At 37.8% G+C, this 16,069-nt stretch overlaps 1 protein-coding gene across 3 annotated transcripts in view; it reads right to left on the reverse strand.

The window, feature by feature from the left end:
* Nucleotides 1-16,069, reverse strand: part of g (adaptor-related protein complex 3, delta 1 subunit-like garnet) — a 229,698-nt gene that overhangs the window by 96,047 nt on the left and 117,582 nt on the right. For all 3 annotated transcript variants that reach the window (XM_068382137.1, XM_068382140.1, XM_068382127.1), the window contains exons 10-11: nucleotides 7,996-8,141; nucleotides 356-504 (exon numbers count right to left, since the gene is read on the reverse strand). In XM_068382137.1, the coding sequence (XP_068238238.1) occupies nucleotides 356-504; nucleotides 7,996-8,141 (295 nt within the window). The remainder of the gene's footprint in view (nucleotides 1-355; nucleotides 505-7,995; nucleotides 8,142-16,069) is intronic.

The raw sequence follows: 16,069 nt of genomic DNA on the forward strand, positions 1-16,069 counted from the left end.
CCGTAAGACTGTTTGTGGTTACACAAAGGCTTGTGGGCTTTGATGCTTCTTGTATCCAAAGATAGGATCGGGTAAACCTTAACAATATAAAAGACAAAGGAGCTACTATAAGCAAATCTCTTTGCAATCTCATACAGAGTTATCAATACCAATGGTTCTTCCTCCATATGTTGTTGAACTGATACAATAATTTCAACATGAAATTGACAATATGTTTTTAGATGAAAGACTTCAGGTAAGTTAAAATCTAATACAATACAGTACATGAAATATTATCAAAGCATCTTTTGTCCCAAAAAAGTAGGGGCTACAAAGATACAGTATCTTATATACATAAAATGGCACTGGTACTTACCATTCAAAGTTAGAAATAAATTGATAATTATTCTGTGAGCAAATCAAAATTATTTTCTGCAAAAGCTCATCCCGATACATGGTCCCTTCAGCTCGATCCATGTGCGTCATTAATCTACGAACTATCTCCATCACCGTCTTCTTGCTTACCTAAAATATGATGGAATGTATTAATATATGTTAATTTAAAACCCATTGAATAACATATCAGAAAACTTTCCCAGTATAATCAATGACTGATATTAAAAATTATGGTGGCTTTCTTTGTTCCAAATATTATCCAGTAACTCATAATGCACCCTAAAATAAATCCCTTGCAATTAAAATACAACATTATAGAACTGCACCACATTCATTGTATAAATTGTCTAAATCATAACACGAAGATGAAACTTTAGAATATGACAAATTTAGAATTTGTATTTTTCGTAACTATAAAAACCTGAGTTCTTTACACAAGAGTATGACTTAAGCAAGGTTGGAGCATTGCTATAAACTTTAAATGAGGTGTAAGCACCACCCCTCCGCTCACTCACTATGACTCCACTTTGATTGCAGACAGGACTTCTGGAGACAGGTGATGGCAGGTAACATTTGTGTAAAGAACTCAGGTTTGCATAGCTGGGAAAAATACAAATTGCTCCCAAATTTTTTATTTGCTCCGATACGAATACAAATCCTTGTTCTTTACATGGGAGACTTGCCCTATGATGAGTGGAAGTCCCCTTTACAACTGGCAGGAAACTTTTACCCGGGATTTCTACACTTGAACATGATGATGTGTAGGAAGTGAGAATCCTAACACCTCGTTATCCAGTGGCTTGACAATGCTAGCAAGTAGTGGTATGCAGTAGTGGTATGCAAGAGTAAAAACTCATCTGTGACTATGTCTCAGGCAAAACATGTGCAAAGGTTTGCGAGTACACATAATGGTTTACCCAGACACACCACACACCCCATTGTAAGGAGTGTGGGATGTAACGTTCAAAATACCATATGTATAATAATGGCTACCAGCTACATGGGACTACTCGCAATCAACGAATGTAGCTACCAGGCATAGGATGCTGTGACCCTACAAAGGGGGAAATGAAAAAAAAGAAAGAGCCAGTCATTCTTTTACATCCACCCCAGACTAAAACTGTAACCTCTGTCCCTGATTGAGTGCTAAAATGTCCTATGAGAGGAGCTAAGTAGCTAGACCTTTTGCTAAATGGGCTGTGAAGACACTTGATGCTTCCAGAGGCCCTTTTGTAAAGCATGAATCACATAAAGGATCTTCCAGAATGCCAGGGACCTGCTTATGCCCAACATCAAGAGCTCTGGGTTGTGTCCCACTTCGGGAGGAAGATGAAGGATTAAAACACAGTTAATGACATCTCTGGCTTACTCAGAGATTGTGTTTGTAGTTATCTTCTCAACTCTCCTGTCGCTGACAGAGAGAAGTTCCTCCCGGGACGGGCACCCTATGTTTACCTGAGACAGCGCCTTAACCCCCTCATCTAACATACAGCAATCGATCAGGAGGAACGGTTCCCTTCTTAAGACTTCACATACAAGATGTGACCTAGTACCAGGTATGGGTGTATTTGAGTCTTAGCCTCAAAGTCAGAAATGAAAGAGATTGTTAGTCTTCATATTCTTGACTAATCAACATCCCAGATGAAGCCATAGTTTCGCTAACCCTTCTGGTTGAGGTCAAAGCGATAACAAGGACTGCTTCCAACGAAAGCTATGGTCCGTTGCCAAGCACAGTCATTCGTACAAAGCCTCTTCTCTACAGAACAAAGAACTTAGGTCACTATCCAGGGCAAAGGTACCCTTTTCAACGTGCATAAAAACTCTACCAAGGAGGAAACCATAAACCCCTTTCAGCCTCTAGACTTATCTCCAAGCTGAGCTATAGCCATTAACTGCTGACATTTAGCAGTTTTACCTCCCGGGAACAGTAAAATAGGCTACCAGGAGTCTAGAGGCTCCAAGGGGATAGACAGCCCTTCCAACAACATCAACCACAGAAACATGGTCCATTTCACTTGATAAACAGAGGAGGATGCCCTCCTAAGGTATCCAAACACCAGTTTCAGTTTTGTGAAACCCCCTCCAGGAGGAGATACTAGATAAACTCCAAGCATGACAACATAACCTCCAAGCATGACAACATAGGGACTCCACTGAATTGGGGAAGATCCGGGCATGTGGTTGTCATAAATGGTCTCTAAGGGGATGCAACTCCCTCGGAGAAATTGAAAGTGGCAGTGGAAGGCCGTGTATCACTCTACTTGCAGCCACGGAGCAATTAGTGTCAATCTAATTATGTTGGGAACCATCCTTAATAGGCAAAAATGAAGAAAAGGCATAGAACTAAAAGTTGTCCCAAGGATGTTGAAAAACAGCATCTAATGCCATGTCCATTAATGTTAATGGGAATTTCCGGTTGAGGGACGACACAAAAGATCTATCGTTGGTTAATCCCAAAAACCCATTAAGTGCTCAGAGAGAAGAGAGAAGAGAAGAGAGAGAGAGAGAGAGAGAGAGAGAGAGAGAGAGAGAGAGAGAGAGCCTTACCTTACCTTATTGCCTTATTTTTTGTTTGGGTTCCCCCAGGTCCCTCAGTGTGAGGCACCTCGTATATCCACCAGAGAGTTGCTAATACATCTTCCGGTGTATTTTGCATCTTCCGGTCTTGGATGGTCTGGGATGCATCTTAGGTATTTATCGAGCTGATTTTTAAACGCATCTACGCTCACTCCTGATATGTTTCTTAGATGAGCTGGCAGCACATTAAATAGTCGCTGCATTATCGATGCTGGTGCGTAGTGGATTAATGTCCTGTGCGCCTTTCTCAGTTTACCTGGAATGCATTTTGGTACTATTAATCTACCTCGGCTTGCTCTTTCTGATACTTTAAGCTCCATGATGTTTTCAGCAATTCCTTCTATTTGCTTCCATGCTTGTATTATCATGTAGTGTTCTCTTCTCCTTTCTAGACTGTATAGTTTTAAAAATTGCAGTCTTTCCCAGTAATCAAGGTCCTTAACTTCTTCTATTCTAGCAGTATAGGACCTTTGTACACTCTCTATTTGCGCAATATCCTTTTGGTAGTGTGGGTACCATATCACATTGCAGTACTCGAGTGTACTACGCACATAAGTTTTGTAAAGCATAATCATGTGTTCAGCTTTTCTTGTTTTAAAGTGTCTGAATAACATTCCCATTTTTGCTTTACATTTAGCCAACAGTGTTGCTATTTGGTCGTTGCATAACATATTCCTATTTAAAATTACACCAAGGTCTTTAATTGCTTCCTTGTTTGTGATTGTCTCATTATTAGGTCCCTTGTATGCATACACCATTCCTTCTCTGTTTCCATAATTTATTGATTCGAATTTATCGGAGTTAAATACCATCCTATTTATCTCCGCCCATTCATATATTTTGTTTAGATCTCTTTGTAGTGAGTTCCTATCTTCATCACAAGTAATTTCTCTACTTATTCTTGTGTCATCGGCGAAACTTCTCACTACGGAGTTTTCAACATCACAGTCTATGTCTGAGATCATAATAACAAATAGCAGTGCAGCTAATACCGTACCTTGGGGCACACCAGATATTACCTGGGCTTCATCTGATTTCTCGTCATTTGCAACCACTATCTGTTTTCTGTTTTGCAGGAATTCTTTTACCCATTTTCCTATCTTTCCCACAATATTATGCTTTCTCATTTTTTTCTCCAATATGTTATGGTCTACCTTGTCAAAGGCTTTTGCAAAATCTAGATAGATCACATCTGTGTCTTTTTCATTTATCATATTATTGTATATGTTTTCATAGTGAGCTATCAGTTGGGTCTGTGTACTTTTTCCAGGTACGAAACCGTGTTGACCCATATTAAACAAATTATTTTTGACAAAATGGTTCATTATTTTCTTTTTTATTACCCTCTCATACACTTTCATAATATGTGATGTTAGACTAACAGGTCTATAATTGCTTGCCTCTAGTCTTGATCCACTTTTGAAGATAGGGGTTATATAAGCTAATTTATGTTTAACATATATCTCGCTCATATCTATACTCTGTCTTAGCAGTATTGCAAGTGGCTTCGCGATAGTGTTTGCAGTTTTTTTTAACAAAATCGCTGGAACTCCATCTGGTCCGGCTGCCGATCCATTTTTAATTTCGTTTATAGCCGTGACAATATCTGCTTCATTAATATCTATATCCGTTAGATATTCAACATTTTCTTCTCTCATTTCTGTTTCATTATTCTCATTCGCAATTCTTGGCGTGAACTCACTCTTATATTTTTCTGCTAATATGTTGCATATTTCCTTTTTTTCATTCGTTAGCCGTCCTTCAATTCTTAGAGGGCCTATTTCTATTCTCCTTTTATTCATCTTTTTTGCATAGGAGTAAAGTACTTTGGGGTTTCTTTTTATATTTTGAAGTGTCCTTTCTTCTAAGTCCCTTTTTTCATTTTCTTTCGACTGCATTTTCTATCTTACATTTTATTTCCCTCATTTTCCACACATTTTTTTCTTTTGCAAGATTTTTCTTCCACTTTTTAATTTTCTGAAATAAGATCCTTCTGTCTCTTGGTATGCACGTCTTTTGTTTATTGTTTTTTTTCGGTACATATTTTTCAACAATTTTCTCCAGTATTTTGTACAGTATATCCGTATTTACCTGTATATTATCACTTATAAATACATTTTTCCATTCTTTATTCAGTTCTTCATTTATTTCTGACCATTTTATATTCTTACTGTAAAAGTTATATTTTCCATATCCTTCCCAAAGTTTTGTGCTTTTATTAATTCTGTGATCACTTGCTTTGGAATGAACTATCAATTCTATGACATTGTGGTCTGAAATTCCCGTGTTATACACTGTTATTTCTTTAACATAATTCACCTCATTCACAAATACTAGATCTAGGACATTTTCCTTTCTTGTTGGAATGTGGTTTATTTGTTGCATATTATGTTCTAATAGCATATCTTGAAGCTTTTCAAATTGCCTCTTATCTTCTGCGCTACTATTACTCTCTTTTTTATATGTATACATACAACCACTTTCTTCTATCACAGAGAGAGAGAGAGAGAGAGAGAGAGAGAGAGAGAGAGAGAGAGAGAGAGAGAGAGAGAGAGAGAGAGGAGTCTGTGATGTCTTTTTAGGCCGTCCACGGAGACTCCATTTGCTCTTGGGTAGAGCGATTTAGTTTAAGCATTTAGAGAGTTCTTATGATCTTGTCTAACATATTCTTTAACTTATTTACCATGTTACTGTTCACAAAATCCAAATCTGCTGGAAGTCTATTCCAAGTATTTGTTATTTTGTATGTAAAGAAATTGCCACATTGAGTGGTGTATCTTTTCAATTCCAGTTTGTATCGGTTACCTCTGAACTGATTTATGCTATGCATGAATAAATTCTTGTAAACTACATTTGTTATTAATTTGAGAATTTGAATGCCTCTATCAACTGTCCCCTTAGTCATCAAGTTTTTAGATTAAATCAGTTCAAACATTGTATCCTGCATCTATATCCAAAATGCCCTAGTATTGGAACTAATTTGGTGGCCCTAGCTTGTACTGATTCCAGTCTATCCATATCCTGCTGAATACTTGCAGCCCATTGTACTCCGTATTCTAGCCCAGAATTATACTCCGTATTCTAGATGGGGTCTTACTAGTGATGTGTACAGCTGTAGTACAGTGTCTTAGTTTCTGTATTTGAATTGTCTCTAAGTAACCTATTGGTTTTTGTGCTTTTTTCAGCTTTTATGCTCTGTTTGGTGAACTTCAAATCCTTGCTGATAATAAAACCGAGATCTTCTTGGTCCACACCTTCTCTTTTACTAACCAGCAGTGAGTGATCTGATTGTGGGTTACTATAACCTATGTGCATGGCTTCACATTTCCCACAGTTGAAAGGTTTTTGCCATTTTCTGGACCATTTTCCAAGCCTCATTAGAGCCTCTCTTAAGGCTTCTACGTCTTCTGAGTTCGCAGCATTTATTCCTAGTTTAGTATCGTCAGCAAATTTGGCTATTCTAAATCTATGTCGTTAACATAGATGAGAAATGGCAATGGGCCAAAGACGAATCCTTGAGGTGCTCCGCTTGTAACAGCTGCCCTCACTGAAGCTTCTCCATTGATTACAACTCTGTTTCCTGTTTGTTATCCAATCTTCGATCAACTCCGCTGGCTTGCCAGTGATGCTTAGTGCTCTAATTTTGACAATTAATTTTCAATGAAGAACTTTGTGAAAAGCCTTTTGAAAGTCTAGGTACATGATGTCTATTTCCCTACTTTTGTCATAAATGCTAAACATGTGGAAAAATTTCAAAAGATTTGTCACGCATGATCTCTTTTGTCTAAAACCACATTGGCTGTCTATCAGAAGATTTTTCTTCTCTATGTTCTTCTATTGAATCTACTATACTTGATTCAAAAATTTTGCAAGGAACTGAATTTGGACATACAGGCCTGTAGTTAGTTAAACATACACACAAAATCACACACACACCGCTACCCCAGGGAAAATTATTTGATCGCCCGAACAAATCGCTAAGCAATTGGGTTCCAATAAGCAAGGCTGAAAATGTTGAATCTACAGCACTTGCTAGGACATGTGCTGCTCATATGCCCCTAGGAAAACCCTGAAAGGTTGGCGAAAAGACACAAGTGGAAACGGCTCCCTTGTAGAGGAATCTGATCCTAAAACTTCAAGGAAGTCTAACTCCAAGGAGACTAGTATGATCTTTCATCCATAGAAAATCTGAGTTAAAGGGAACACAGTATCTGCGCCCCCACATTAATCAAGTCCCCGACTCAAGGACAATATCCCCAAGACACCATAGGATCAATCTGGAACAGAGACCATAAGTAAAACCTGGAATTTTTTCCTGTGTCCAGCCAGCGGGGACAGAGGTCTGTCTCCACCGACTGCTGAAATCAAAGTGGTCATAGTGAATGAGCAGGGAGGCAGTGCTACCCCGCTATCAACAGGAAACAACCTATAAGCTTCTTAACACCTCGTTAATAGTTTTAACAGCAATGTTTCAGCTTTGCTGAAGTCATACTTATAGGTAAAGAACGAGGGTTTGTATTAGTGTTGGAACTAATGAATAATTACCCATTTGAATTAAAAAAAATTTTAATTTCTATATAAATATTAAAATTAACAGGTGGTATTAGCAAATATGGTAAAAATTATATTACATAAATGCATCATCTTCTCAGGCGTTTTGGGATCTGGTTTTAGGTATAATCAAAACAAGTAAAAAAGATCTTATGGTATAGCATACATACAAATACACAAGACATCCCACAGCTAACAATAATTCCATATACAGTAATTTCTAACATATGATGTGCATTACTATCATTCAATTTCATCATTCAATTGATGGGATTTATCAGAAAAAAACATGTCTAAAATGGTGACCTAGCTAAGACTATCATACTAATGAAGTTGATAAGTAGGAAGGAAGTTACGAGAACAGTTAATGTAAAATCTAATTCATGAACAGTAGTTACACAAAAACAATCTTGGAAAAAACCTCAAGGTATGACTATCTATACATAGAATTATGCACGAAAGATTAACAAGAGAAGTACAGGTTTTACTTACCATGCCATACAAGAGATCTAAAGCCCTGAGACGAATGGATTCATCTTTGTCATCCAAGCACTGCAAGACTAAGTCCTTATGAGCTTGAACAGATTTCGGGTGTGTTTTCAAGATCTTCGACATAGCCAAGAGACCCAGGTATTTAACTGTCAAGAGAAGAAAAAATCTAATTTATAATCTCTTCTAATAATAAGTTGTACATTCTCATAGATATTACTTTTAATCAAGTACAGTATACTGTTTTCTTTTTTTTAAAGCATTAAAAAATGTGTGGTCCTCCTCAAGAAACAAACGAACACGAGATCTTCACATTTCACTTCACTGATTGCTATCACAGACATTATACAGTACTCTACAGTATAATCCTCAAGGTTAGTAGGACAATGACCATGGTTGCCTTTTTTATGTCTATAAATAGTTTAATGCATATATTTTTTCTTAATTTGTATGCCATATAAACCAACATCCTTGATAGTTGACACACTGGTAAAACCTAATTGGGATCATGCTTGCACAAACTAATTCAACAAAACAGTATTCTGCCGGGTAAGAATCCATCAACTACTGAAATGTGTAGAAAAGCTCTCGCTTCCATTCAAAATCCTGTTTATTATGACCTTAGCGGTCATAAACTCGGTCTTGAAAATCATTGCCTCTAGAGATAGTGGACCAGAGTCAGGTAGTGTAGGATCGATGATTCTCTCGATATTCTCAAACAAACAGTCCTTCCCCTTGGCCTTGGAGCATTCACAGACCAGTAAGAAAACATTATGAAGAAGGAACAATTGAGTATCAACTGGGCTCCTCTTTGGAGACTTAAAACTGCCACTGGTTCTCATACACTTGAAGGCTAAAGGGACATTAAGTGCCTTAGCCTTTGGAGGGCAAGCTAGAGGATGTGGCACCAAGCAGCACATTTTACTTTCCCTTAGAAGCAAATTATTCTTTTCCCAAATTGGAAAATCTAAGCACAATGATTAGAAGACAAGTGAAATTTTTAGATGGGAACAAAATAGAAAAAAAATTGGGTTTTGTTGAGGAGGAGGAGAGATCAGTTTTATTCAAAGATGAAAATATTTTAATGACAACTAATGCTAATATCAATTTATTGCTAAGAAATATGTTCTGGTTTTGAGATGGTGCATTCAAAAATGCTCCTGACAACCATCAACTGTATACATGCACTCCTTGAGGGAAATCATATTGTTCAACTTGTGTACTGCAATACAGTACTTTCTAAACTTATAGAAATGCATGCAATGGAACATATTTCAATAACTATTGATTTTGAAAAAGTTGTATGAAGCAGAAGAAAAAAAAGTTTCCTAATTCTCATACATCTGTTTTTTCTATTTTGGTCAATGCCTTTGAAGAAATATTTAGGCATGTGGCCTGCAAAATTGGTAAAATGAACCACAGAATGCTCTCCTTACCAAAAACCTTGAAGCACCAATATTCGTTCAAAAGCAGGTAGTCACATATCTAATGAATGTATGGTTTCTAGTCTACTATGAGAATATTTGGTTAGGCAATGTATAAAGGGGAAGGCAAGGACACCCATGATTTGATATATCCACAAGGAATGTTAGAGAAAAGACCTTGCCAGAAATATCGCATACAAACAGAAGTTCGGGGTGGCATTTAAAATTCAATTGTTAGTCGTTCATCCAAATTTATCTCGCCTTATGACCACACTCAAAAAGCAACCAAAATTATTGGGAACTTAACAATACAACAGGCTTTAAGTCTAGAATTGTTAAAGAAAAATATCACTTTTTTTATGCGTAATTTGTGTTTTTTCTAACTATACAGACCTAGGTCCTTTACTTTAGGATAATAGATGACAGCAAAACTGGAACGCAGCAGTTAAAATTACAACCTATCAGTAGTGGGGAGGTGACCGCCACCCATATACTCACTGACAACTCGCTTTGATGAAAGCCTAGGACTTTCTTGGGGCTAGCGATGGCAGGAAATTTTGAGTAAAGGACTCAGGTTTGTACAGTTTAGTTAGGAAAAATACAGATAACTTTAAAAATTTGTGACTTGTTCCCACATGAATACAAGCAATCGTCCTTTACTTCAGTATACAAAACTCATTCTTATTTGAGAGGAAGTTCCCACTCCAACTGGCTGGAAACTTAAAAACCAAGAACCTGAAACCCGAGCATCTTGGACTCAATTTGCGAGATCATTGACCTGTACAGGTCCTATTAATGGACAAAGTTTTTCCTATTTTTGGTAAAGGTTCTTTACACCTTATGAATCCATGGTAACCACCTACCTAGGAGACGTGCCTGGAAGGAGAGTGTCTGTGAGACTTGCCTATAGGGAAGTTGTGTCTGGAAACATATGCGTCCAGAGATGCGTGTGTGGTGAGGCTCCCGCAGAAAAAAGAAGCTTCTACTTAAAGAGACTAGAGAAGAATCCTCTGCAGGTGAAACTCCTGGATGAGGAGCATCAGGAAGAGGAGTGTCTGGAAGAGCACACTGGTGGATCATCTCCTGAAGGTCTGAAGAAAAATAGACCACCTACGAAGCACATCTGTAACTCGCCCTCCAATGAGGTCAGATGGCCAAGGTTGAAAAAGAACTTTGCGAGCGTGCTCCTCTGACAGTGGCGAGGGTCAGGCACTCACTCAATGGACCTACCAGCTGAAAAGGCCGGAACTGAAGGGCTCTTCCCACAGGAAGGAGCCCGGCAGGAACTCCCCTCCGAAAGCAGACTGAAGGGAGCTCCAAAGACATTGAAGGTGGCTCCAAGAGGGACTATAAGTTCCAAGGCAGAAGAGAAAGGCAGGGGCTGAAGGGCATTTCCCTTGAGAAGGGCACCTGGGAGAAGACTCTCCCTCCAAAGCCTCCAAAGGAATACAAAAGACTATGCAGTTTCCCTGTGGACACAAGTGGCACTAATAGGAAGATCTATAAATTCCACGATGATCAGGAGAAGCAGCAACCTAAGGGCGCTTCCCTAAGGAAGGGCGCCTGCGCTAAGACTCTCCCTCCAAAGCCTCCGAAGTAATGCTGAAGACAAAGCAGCTTTGCTGTGGACCCCAGAGATGTTTGTAGGAGAATCTAGAAGTTCCACAATGATCTGGAGAAGCAACAACTGAAGGGTGCCTCCCTTGGGAAGAGCCCCTAATTAAAGACTCTCCCTTCGGAGCCTCCATAGGAAGATTGGAACTCCATGGGTTCCTCCGAAAACTGGAGGTGTCTATAGAAAGGTCTAGAAGATCCACGGCAGTCTAGAGAAGCAGCAACTGAAAAGTACTTCCCTAGGGAAAGAGCACCTGGGAGAAACTTCCCCTTGGAAGGAAGATAGGAGGCAACGCGGCTTCTCCAAAGACCTCGGGGCAGCAGCAGGAGGATCTTGAAGTTCCATGACAATCCGGAGAAACATGAACCAAAGGGCGCTTTTCTCGGGAAGGTGCCTAGAAGAAGACTCTCCCTATGAAGTCTCCTAAGGTAGACGGGAGAAAACGCAGCTGCTCAGAAGATGCCTGCAGTAGGAAGGTCTAGAAGCTCCAAGACAAACTGAAGAGAGACATCAGAGACATCGAAGATCTACTTCCTCTTTGAGGAAGAATCTGGCATGGTTAAAAAACCTTGGAGCATGCTCCAAAGAGCTAATACTCTAAGGAAGACCTCCCCAGTGTGAGCACGCTCCAAAAAGCTAATACTTTGGAGGAGACCTCCAGAAGAGCAAGGCCCCTGGGTGAGCACACTCCAAAGACCTAATGCTTTGGAAGAGACCTCCAGAAGAGCAAAGCCCTTGGTTCGAAGCTAAATAAGGCACTCCCAGTCGCCAGCAGTACCTCTTACGGGGAAAATCCACTGGAGGGGAGACAAGTCTCTCCTAAAGGTCCCTGAATAGGCCAGAGATGTATCTGAAGAGCTATTGCCTTTAGGGAAGGGCTGCTCCTGGTCCGGCGTGGGGGGATGATCCTCCATGGGAACGTTTGCCTCAAAGTCCTAAGGGTTCCCACTCAAGCTGAAGAAAAAGACCCCTGGGGAAGTAAACTCTCCTGTTTGCCTACCTCAAGGATCACCAGGGTAAGTGTTGAGAGGTTGTGGTTAAACCACCTCTTGGATAACTCCAAGGGCACAGAAGACTGCTTCCCCAAGGAGGACAACCACATGTGCAACAAAGTCCAGTCCCCCGAATGCTAGGCAAAAATGAAACTAAAAGGGTATAAACACACTTCCAAAAAGCCCTTGGATCCAGTCGAAGCCCCTGCAGGAACACAAGGGAAGAAACATTTTCCAAACAATTTATAAACTGCAGGAAAAGAAAGAAAAAATTAATTTTGCCAAAATTTCAGCCGTCAAAAACATGTCATGCTACGACCTCAAAAAAGAACTTAAGTGACAACTAGAGCTAACAAGCAGAGGCTTTTGATTTTAGGAGGCATCTTCAAACATACTTATTTCACTCATATGTACCTTTAATAAAGTAACCTCTGTCCATCTACAAACTTCCAATAAAGGTAGAAAGGAAAATCTATATTCACCTGAAAGTTCTACTATTAAGACTTCTAACCTTTCAGGTTTTTATCTCTTAAGGAATCAGGATCAAAAGACTTTGATAATTAACTCTTACATATCCAATGATGTAACAATGCAACAACTTTATTTTCTATTCTTCAATCCAATAACATTTTTCTATACCCAGGCTTCACTATTCTCCCTACAATAAAGGCAAAGAGAAAGATGGTCTACAAAATTATAGAATGCCAAAATTTAACAAGTGGATTTATTATTGACCCCTATGCAAAGAAATTTCATAATATGCCTCAACAAAATTAAGAACTATACAAGTCGGTGAAGGTTGTCAGAATGAAAAGGTACTACATAAGCAAAACACACCTTACAATGCCACAGGACGTAAAGCTGAAATGAACAGTACAATTCAAGCATATGCTAACTATGAAAACATACTTAAAAAGCCCAATCACGACAGTAACTTCAACTTGATTATAATCTCTTTTACTTGAAAAACATAGCATTATGACCACATTGTAAGTTGTTCCACACAGCTAATGGCCTCCTCTTCTGAACAACACAATAGAAAGGATGGCTAAAACCTATCAGATTATATCATTACTATCAAAAACAGTCATAAAAAGTAGACTTTAAGTATCCACTAGGTGGAAGAAGAAAGGCAATACATAGGAAAGTACCAACACAATGAGAAAAATAAAGGAGAGAGGTGATATAATGGAGAGGATTAACACAAATTATCAGTAATGTCCAGTCACTACCTCAACCAAGTAAAGATTGAGAAGTTGGGATGCCATCTGAGAGAAAAAGATCTTTCCAGAAATATTCCTTTTAATCTCATCAGTTGTACTGAAAGAAGGGATGCATTTATAAAATAAGAGGTTTATCTATTGTATGAGTGCATCCTTAGACAAGAATTGGCAGTTGTGTAATTATTTACACACTATAGCACAAGGAGGTCTATTTATTCTCCATTTCCCCTTTTTTATCACAAAGAGTTCTTGAACAAATACGGCAAAGCCTCATTAATTAACAAAAATCATTCATAACACTACAACATCTGACCAACGCAAGTTCTGAGGAGGAATGAGGAGGGGGGGTGGGGAGATGTAGGAGTAGAGAGGGGGTATGTTGATGAAGGAGAGGTCCAATTGGTGAGGTATCTATGGTCGTGGTTCAATCACACCCCAGTTTTCTATACCAACACTCAAAGAGTGCGCGAGCTAGGTTTATTCCTGGCATTCCATGCATCTCTTTTTCTCTGGTATATTCAGCAATAACAATGCCTTAGAAATGGTGCTAGAGGAGCATTTCACTGGGCGACACAGGTCCCTCGCCCAGAAATAGATTTTTCCTTACTCAAAATCCCTTTTATGTACATAAAAACTATACCCAATCAAAAGAATGAACAATTGTATACTTTAATTAGATTATAAAGGACACAAATACATACATATCAAACACTGACTTATGAAGCCTGAAAGATAAACATACTGTACTCATGACAGTATCCCTAGATTGCAGCATGGGAAATTTTCTATCAACAAAAAAAATTAATTTTTAAAATAATGTAACATTAAAAAGCATTACCGTTACATTTATTTATTTTATCACTTTCATATTATCATGAAAAAAAACAATAAAAATATCAAGGTTAAAGAAAGGATTGAGGAAGATTATTAAAAAAGAAAAAGATGGAAAAGAGGTTCAAGAAACTGAAAACAAAACATTTCCCTTCATTGTCAATAAATCTTCCTATCAGAGTAGATTAAAGGGCAACCCAGTCCCATAAAAAACCGAAAAGCATTTACTTCTGGATTTTTCTGCCATAAAAGATTGAATTAAAGATTTAAATTTTTAAGTTTTAGTGTATGCATGTTAGGTTTCAGTATACTGTAATCGCTGAAAACTTGTTTAAATATATACACAATAAATACGAATAAAATCTTTTGGGTAAAAGCCTCTCCAATTACCTAAAATAACTTTTTAAGATTCTTCAAACCAGATGAATCTAACTAGCTACACCAATTATCCAAAATCTGTAATTTTCCAAAACCTTTTGAACACAATTCAACAAAAAACTCGGCTTTAGTTTAAATATAATGTACAAAAATTGACGATTTTTATTCTTAATTTAGAATAACCCACAGATTTTAGATTTATGGGTCTCATAAGTTCTAGCACAGTCTGGTGTTTCCATCGTTAAAGATCTTAACACAATAGGAGTTAATGATTTTAATAGTGGACCTAAGAGTTAAGAGGTGATATGGACTTGGAATCTTTACTTTCTTAGAAGGTAAAAGTAATGCTTCCAGGAAACACTATTACTTTCTTAGAAGGTAAAAGTAATGCTTCCAGGAAACACTATTACTTTCTTAGAAGGTAAAAGTAATGCTTCCAGGAAACACTAGAGTGCTTGTTAATTACATGACAGAAAAGACAGCATTATTGAGACTACCAAAATGAATACTGCCAAGGTCCAGTATAATTCAAGAATGCATGATCCGCAAATGCCACAAAGTCAACTTTTGAAGCTGCAGGGTGAAAAAACTGTCTCTTAATTCCAACTGTACATTCGAAGTCAAACAGCACCAACACCTGCACTCCAAATATTCTGTTGTTGTCAAGATCTGATTTGCATTGAAAAAAATTCTTTTTGAACAGTCAAATAACAAACATGACCACCCTAAGAACATTAAGAATGCTAACTACTAATGAATAAGAAGTGAAATTATCTTGAGAAAAATAGTCTAACTTGATACTTAACTTGATTAAAAATATTTATTTTCACTAGCCTAACTACAATTCAAAACAAATTAGTCTTCAAGCAACTATGTCAAAACTGAACACGACTTCAGAATACAAAAACAACTTAATAACAGTCTTTGACTGTAAAAAACAAAAATTTGAAGTATTAATACCATGCATAGATATTCCCTCAAACTTCTGATGTGGAGAGAACAATCAATTCACACTCACTTTTATGGAAAAACGGACGGAAAAAGTCTCAAAAGAAAAAGAAAGGAAAAAACTGAGCTTGATATGGTTTTTCCTACTGCCATGCTGTTTTGTTTAGTTCACCTTTACAGGATGCTTAATTAACTGTTACCCTGTATAAGATTCACCTATTATCTGATAAGTTCTACAGGTTAAATTTTTTCATGTAGTTAACTCTAGAACTTAGAGAATTAAAATCTCTAATATTTTTTTCAGATTAGACAATAATGAAAAAAAGTGATGTAATTAGATGATGCATACATAATTTTGTACTAAACATTCTCTCTCAAAAGAACAAAGACCACCACAAGAATATGCATTCAATTAGCAACCACAATGGTATATAATAAAATGACAGATCAATCAAAGGCCTCCAATATTTAAAAGTTGAGTAACAGTTACTGAAAATGAGAAACAGCATCAGAGAGAGAGAGAGCCTACTTTATCAAGAAAATAGCAGCAAGCTAAAACAACACCCAGGCTTTTAACAATGTGATGCTCACCTAACAGGATAAAAAAAAAATGGCAATGCACACACCATTTGTAGCAATAAATCCCATACAAAATTAATATTTGTA

This window comes from Palaemon carinicauda, chromosome 1 (assembly GCF_036898095.1).
Source record: "Palaemon carinicauda isolate YSFRI2023 chromosome 1, ASM3689809v2, whole genome shotgun sequence".
Lineage (NCBI taxonomy): Eukaryota > Metazoa > Arthropoda > Malacostraca > Decapoda > Palaemonidae > Palaemon > Palaemon carinicauda.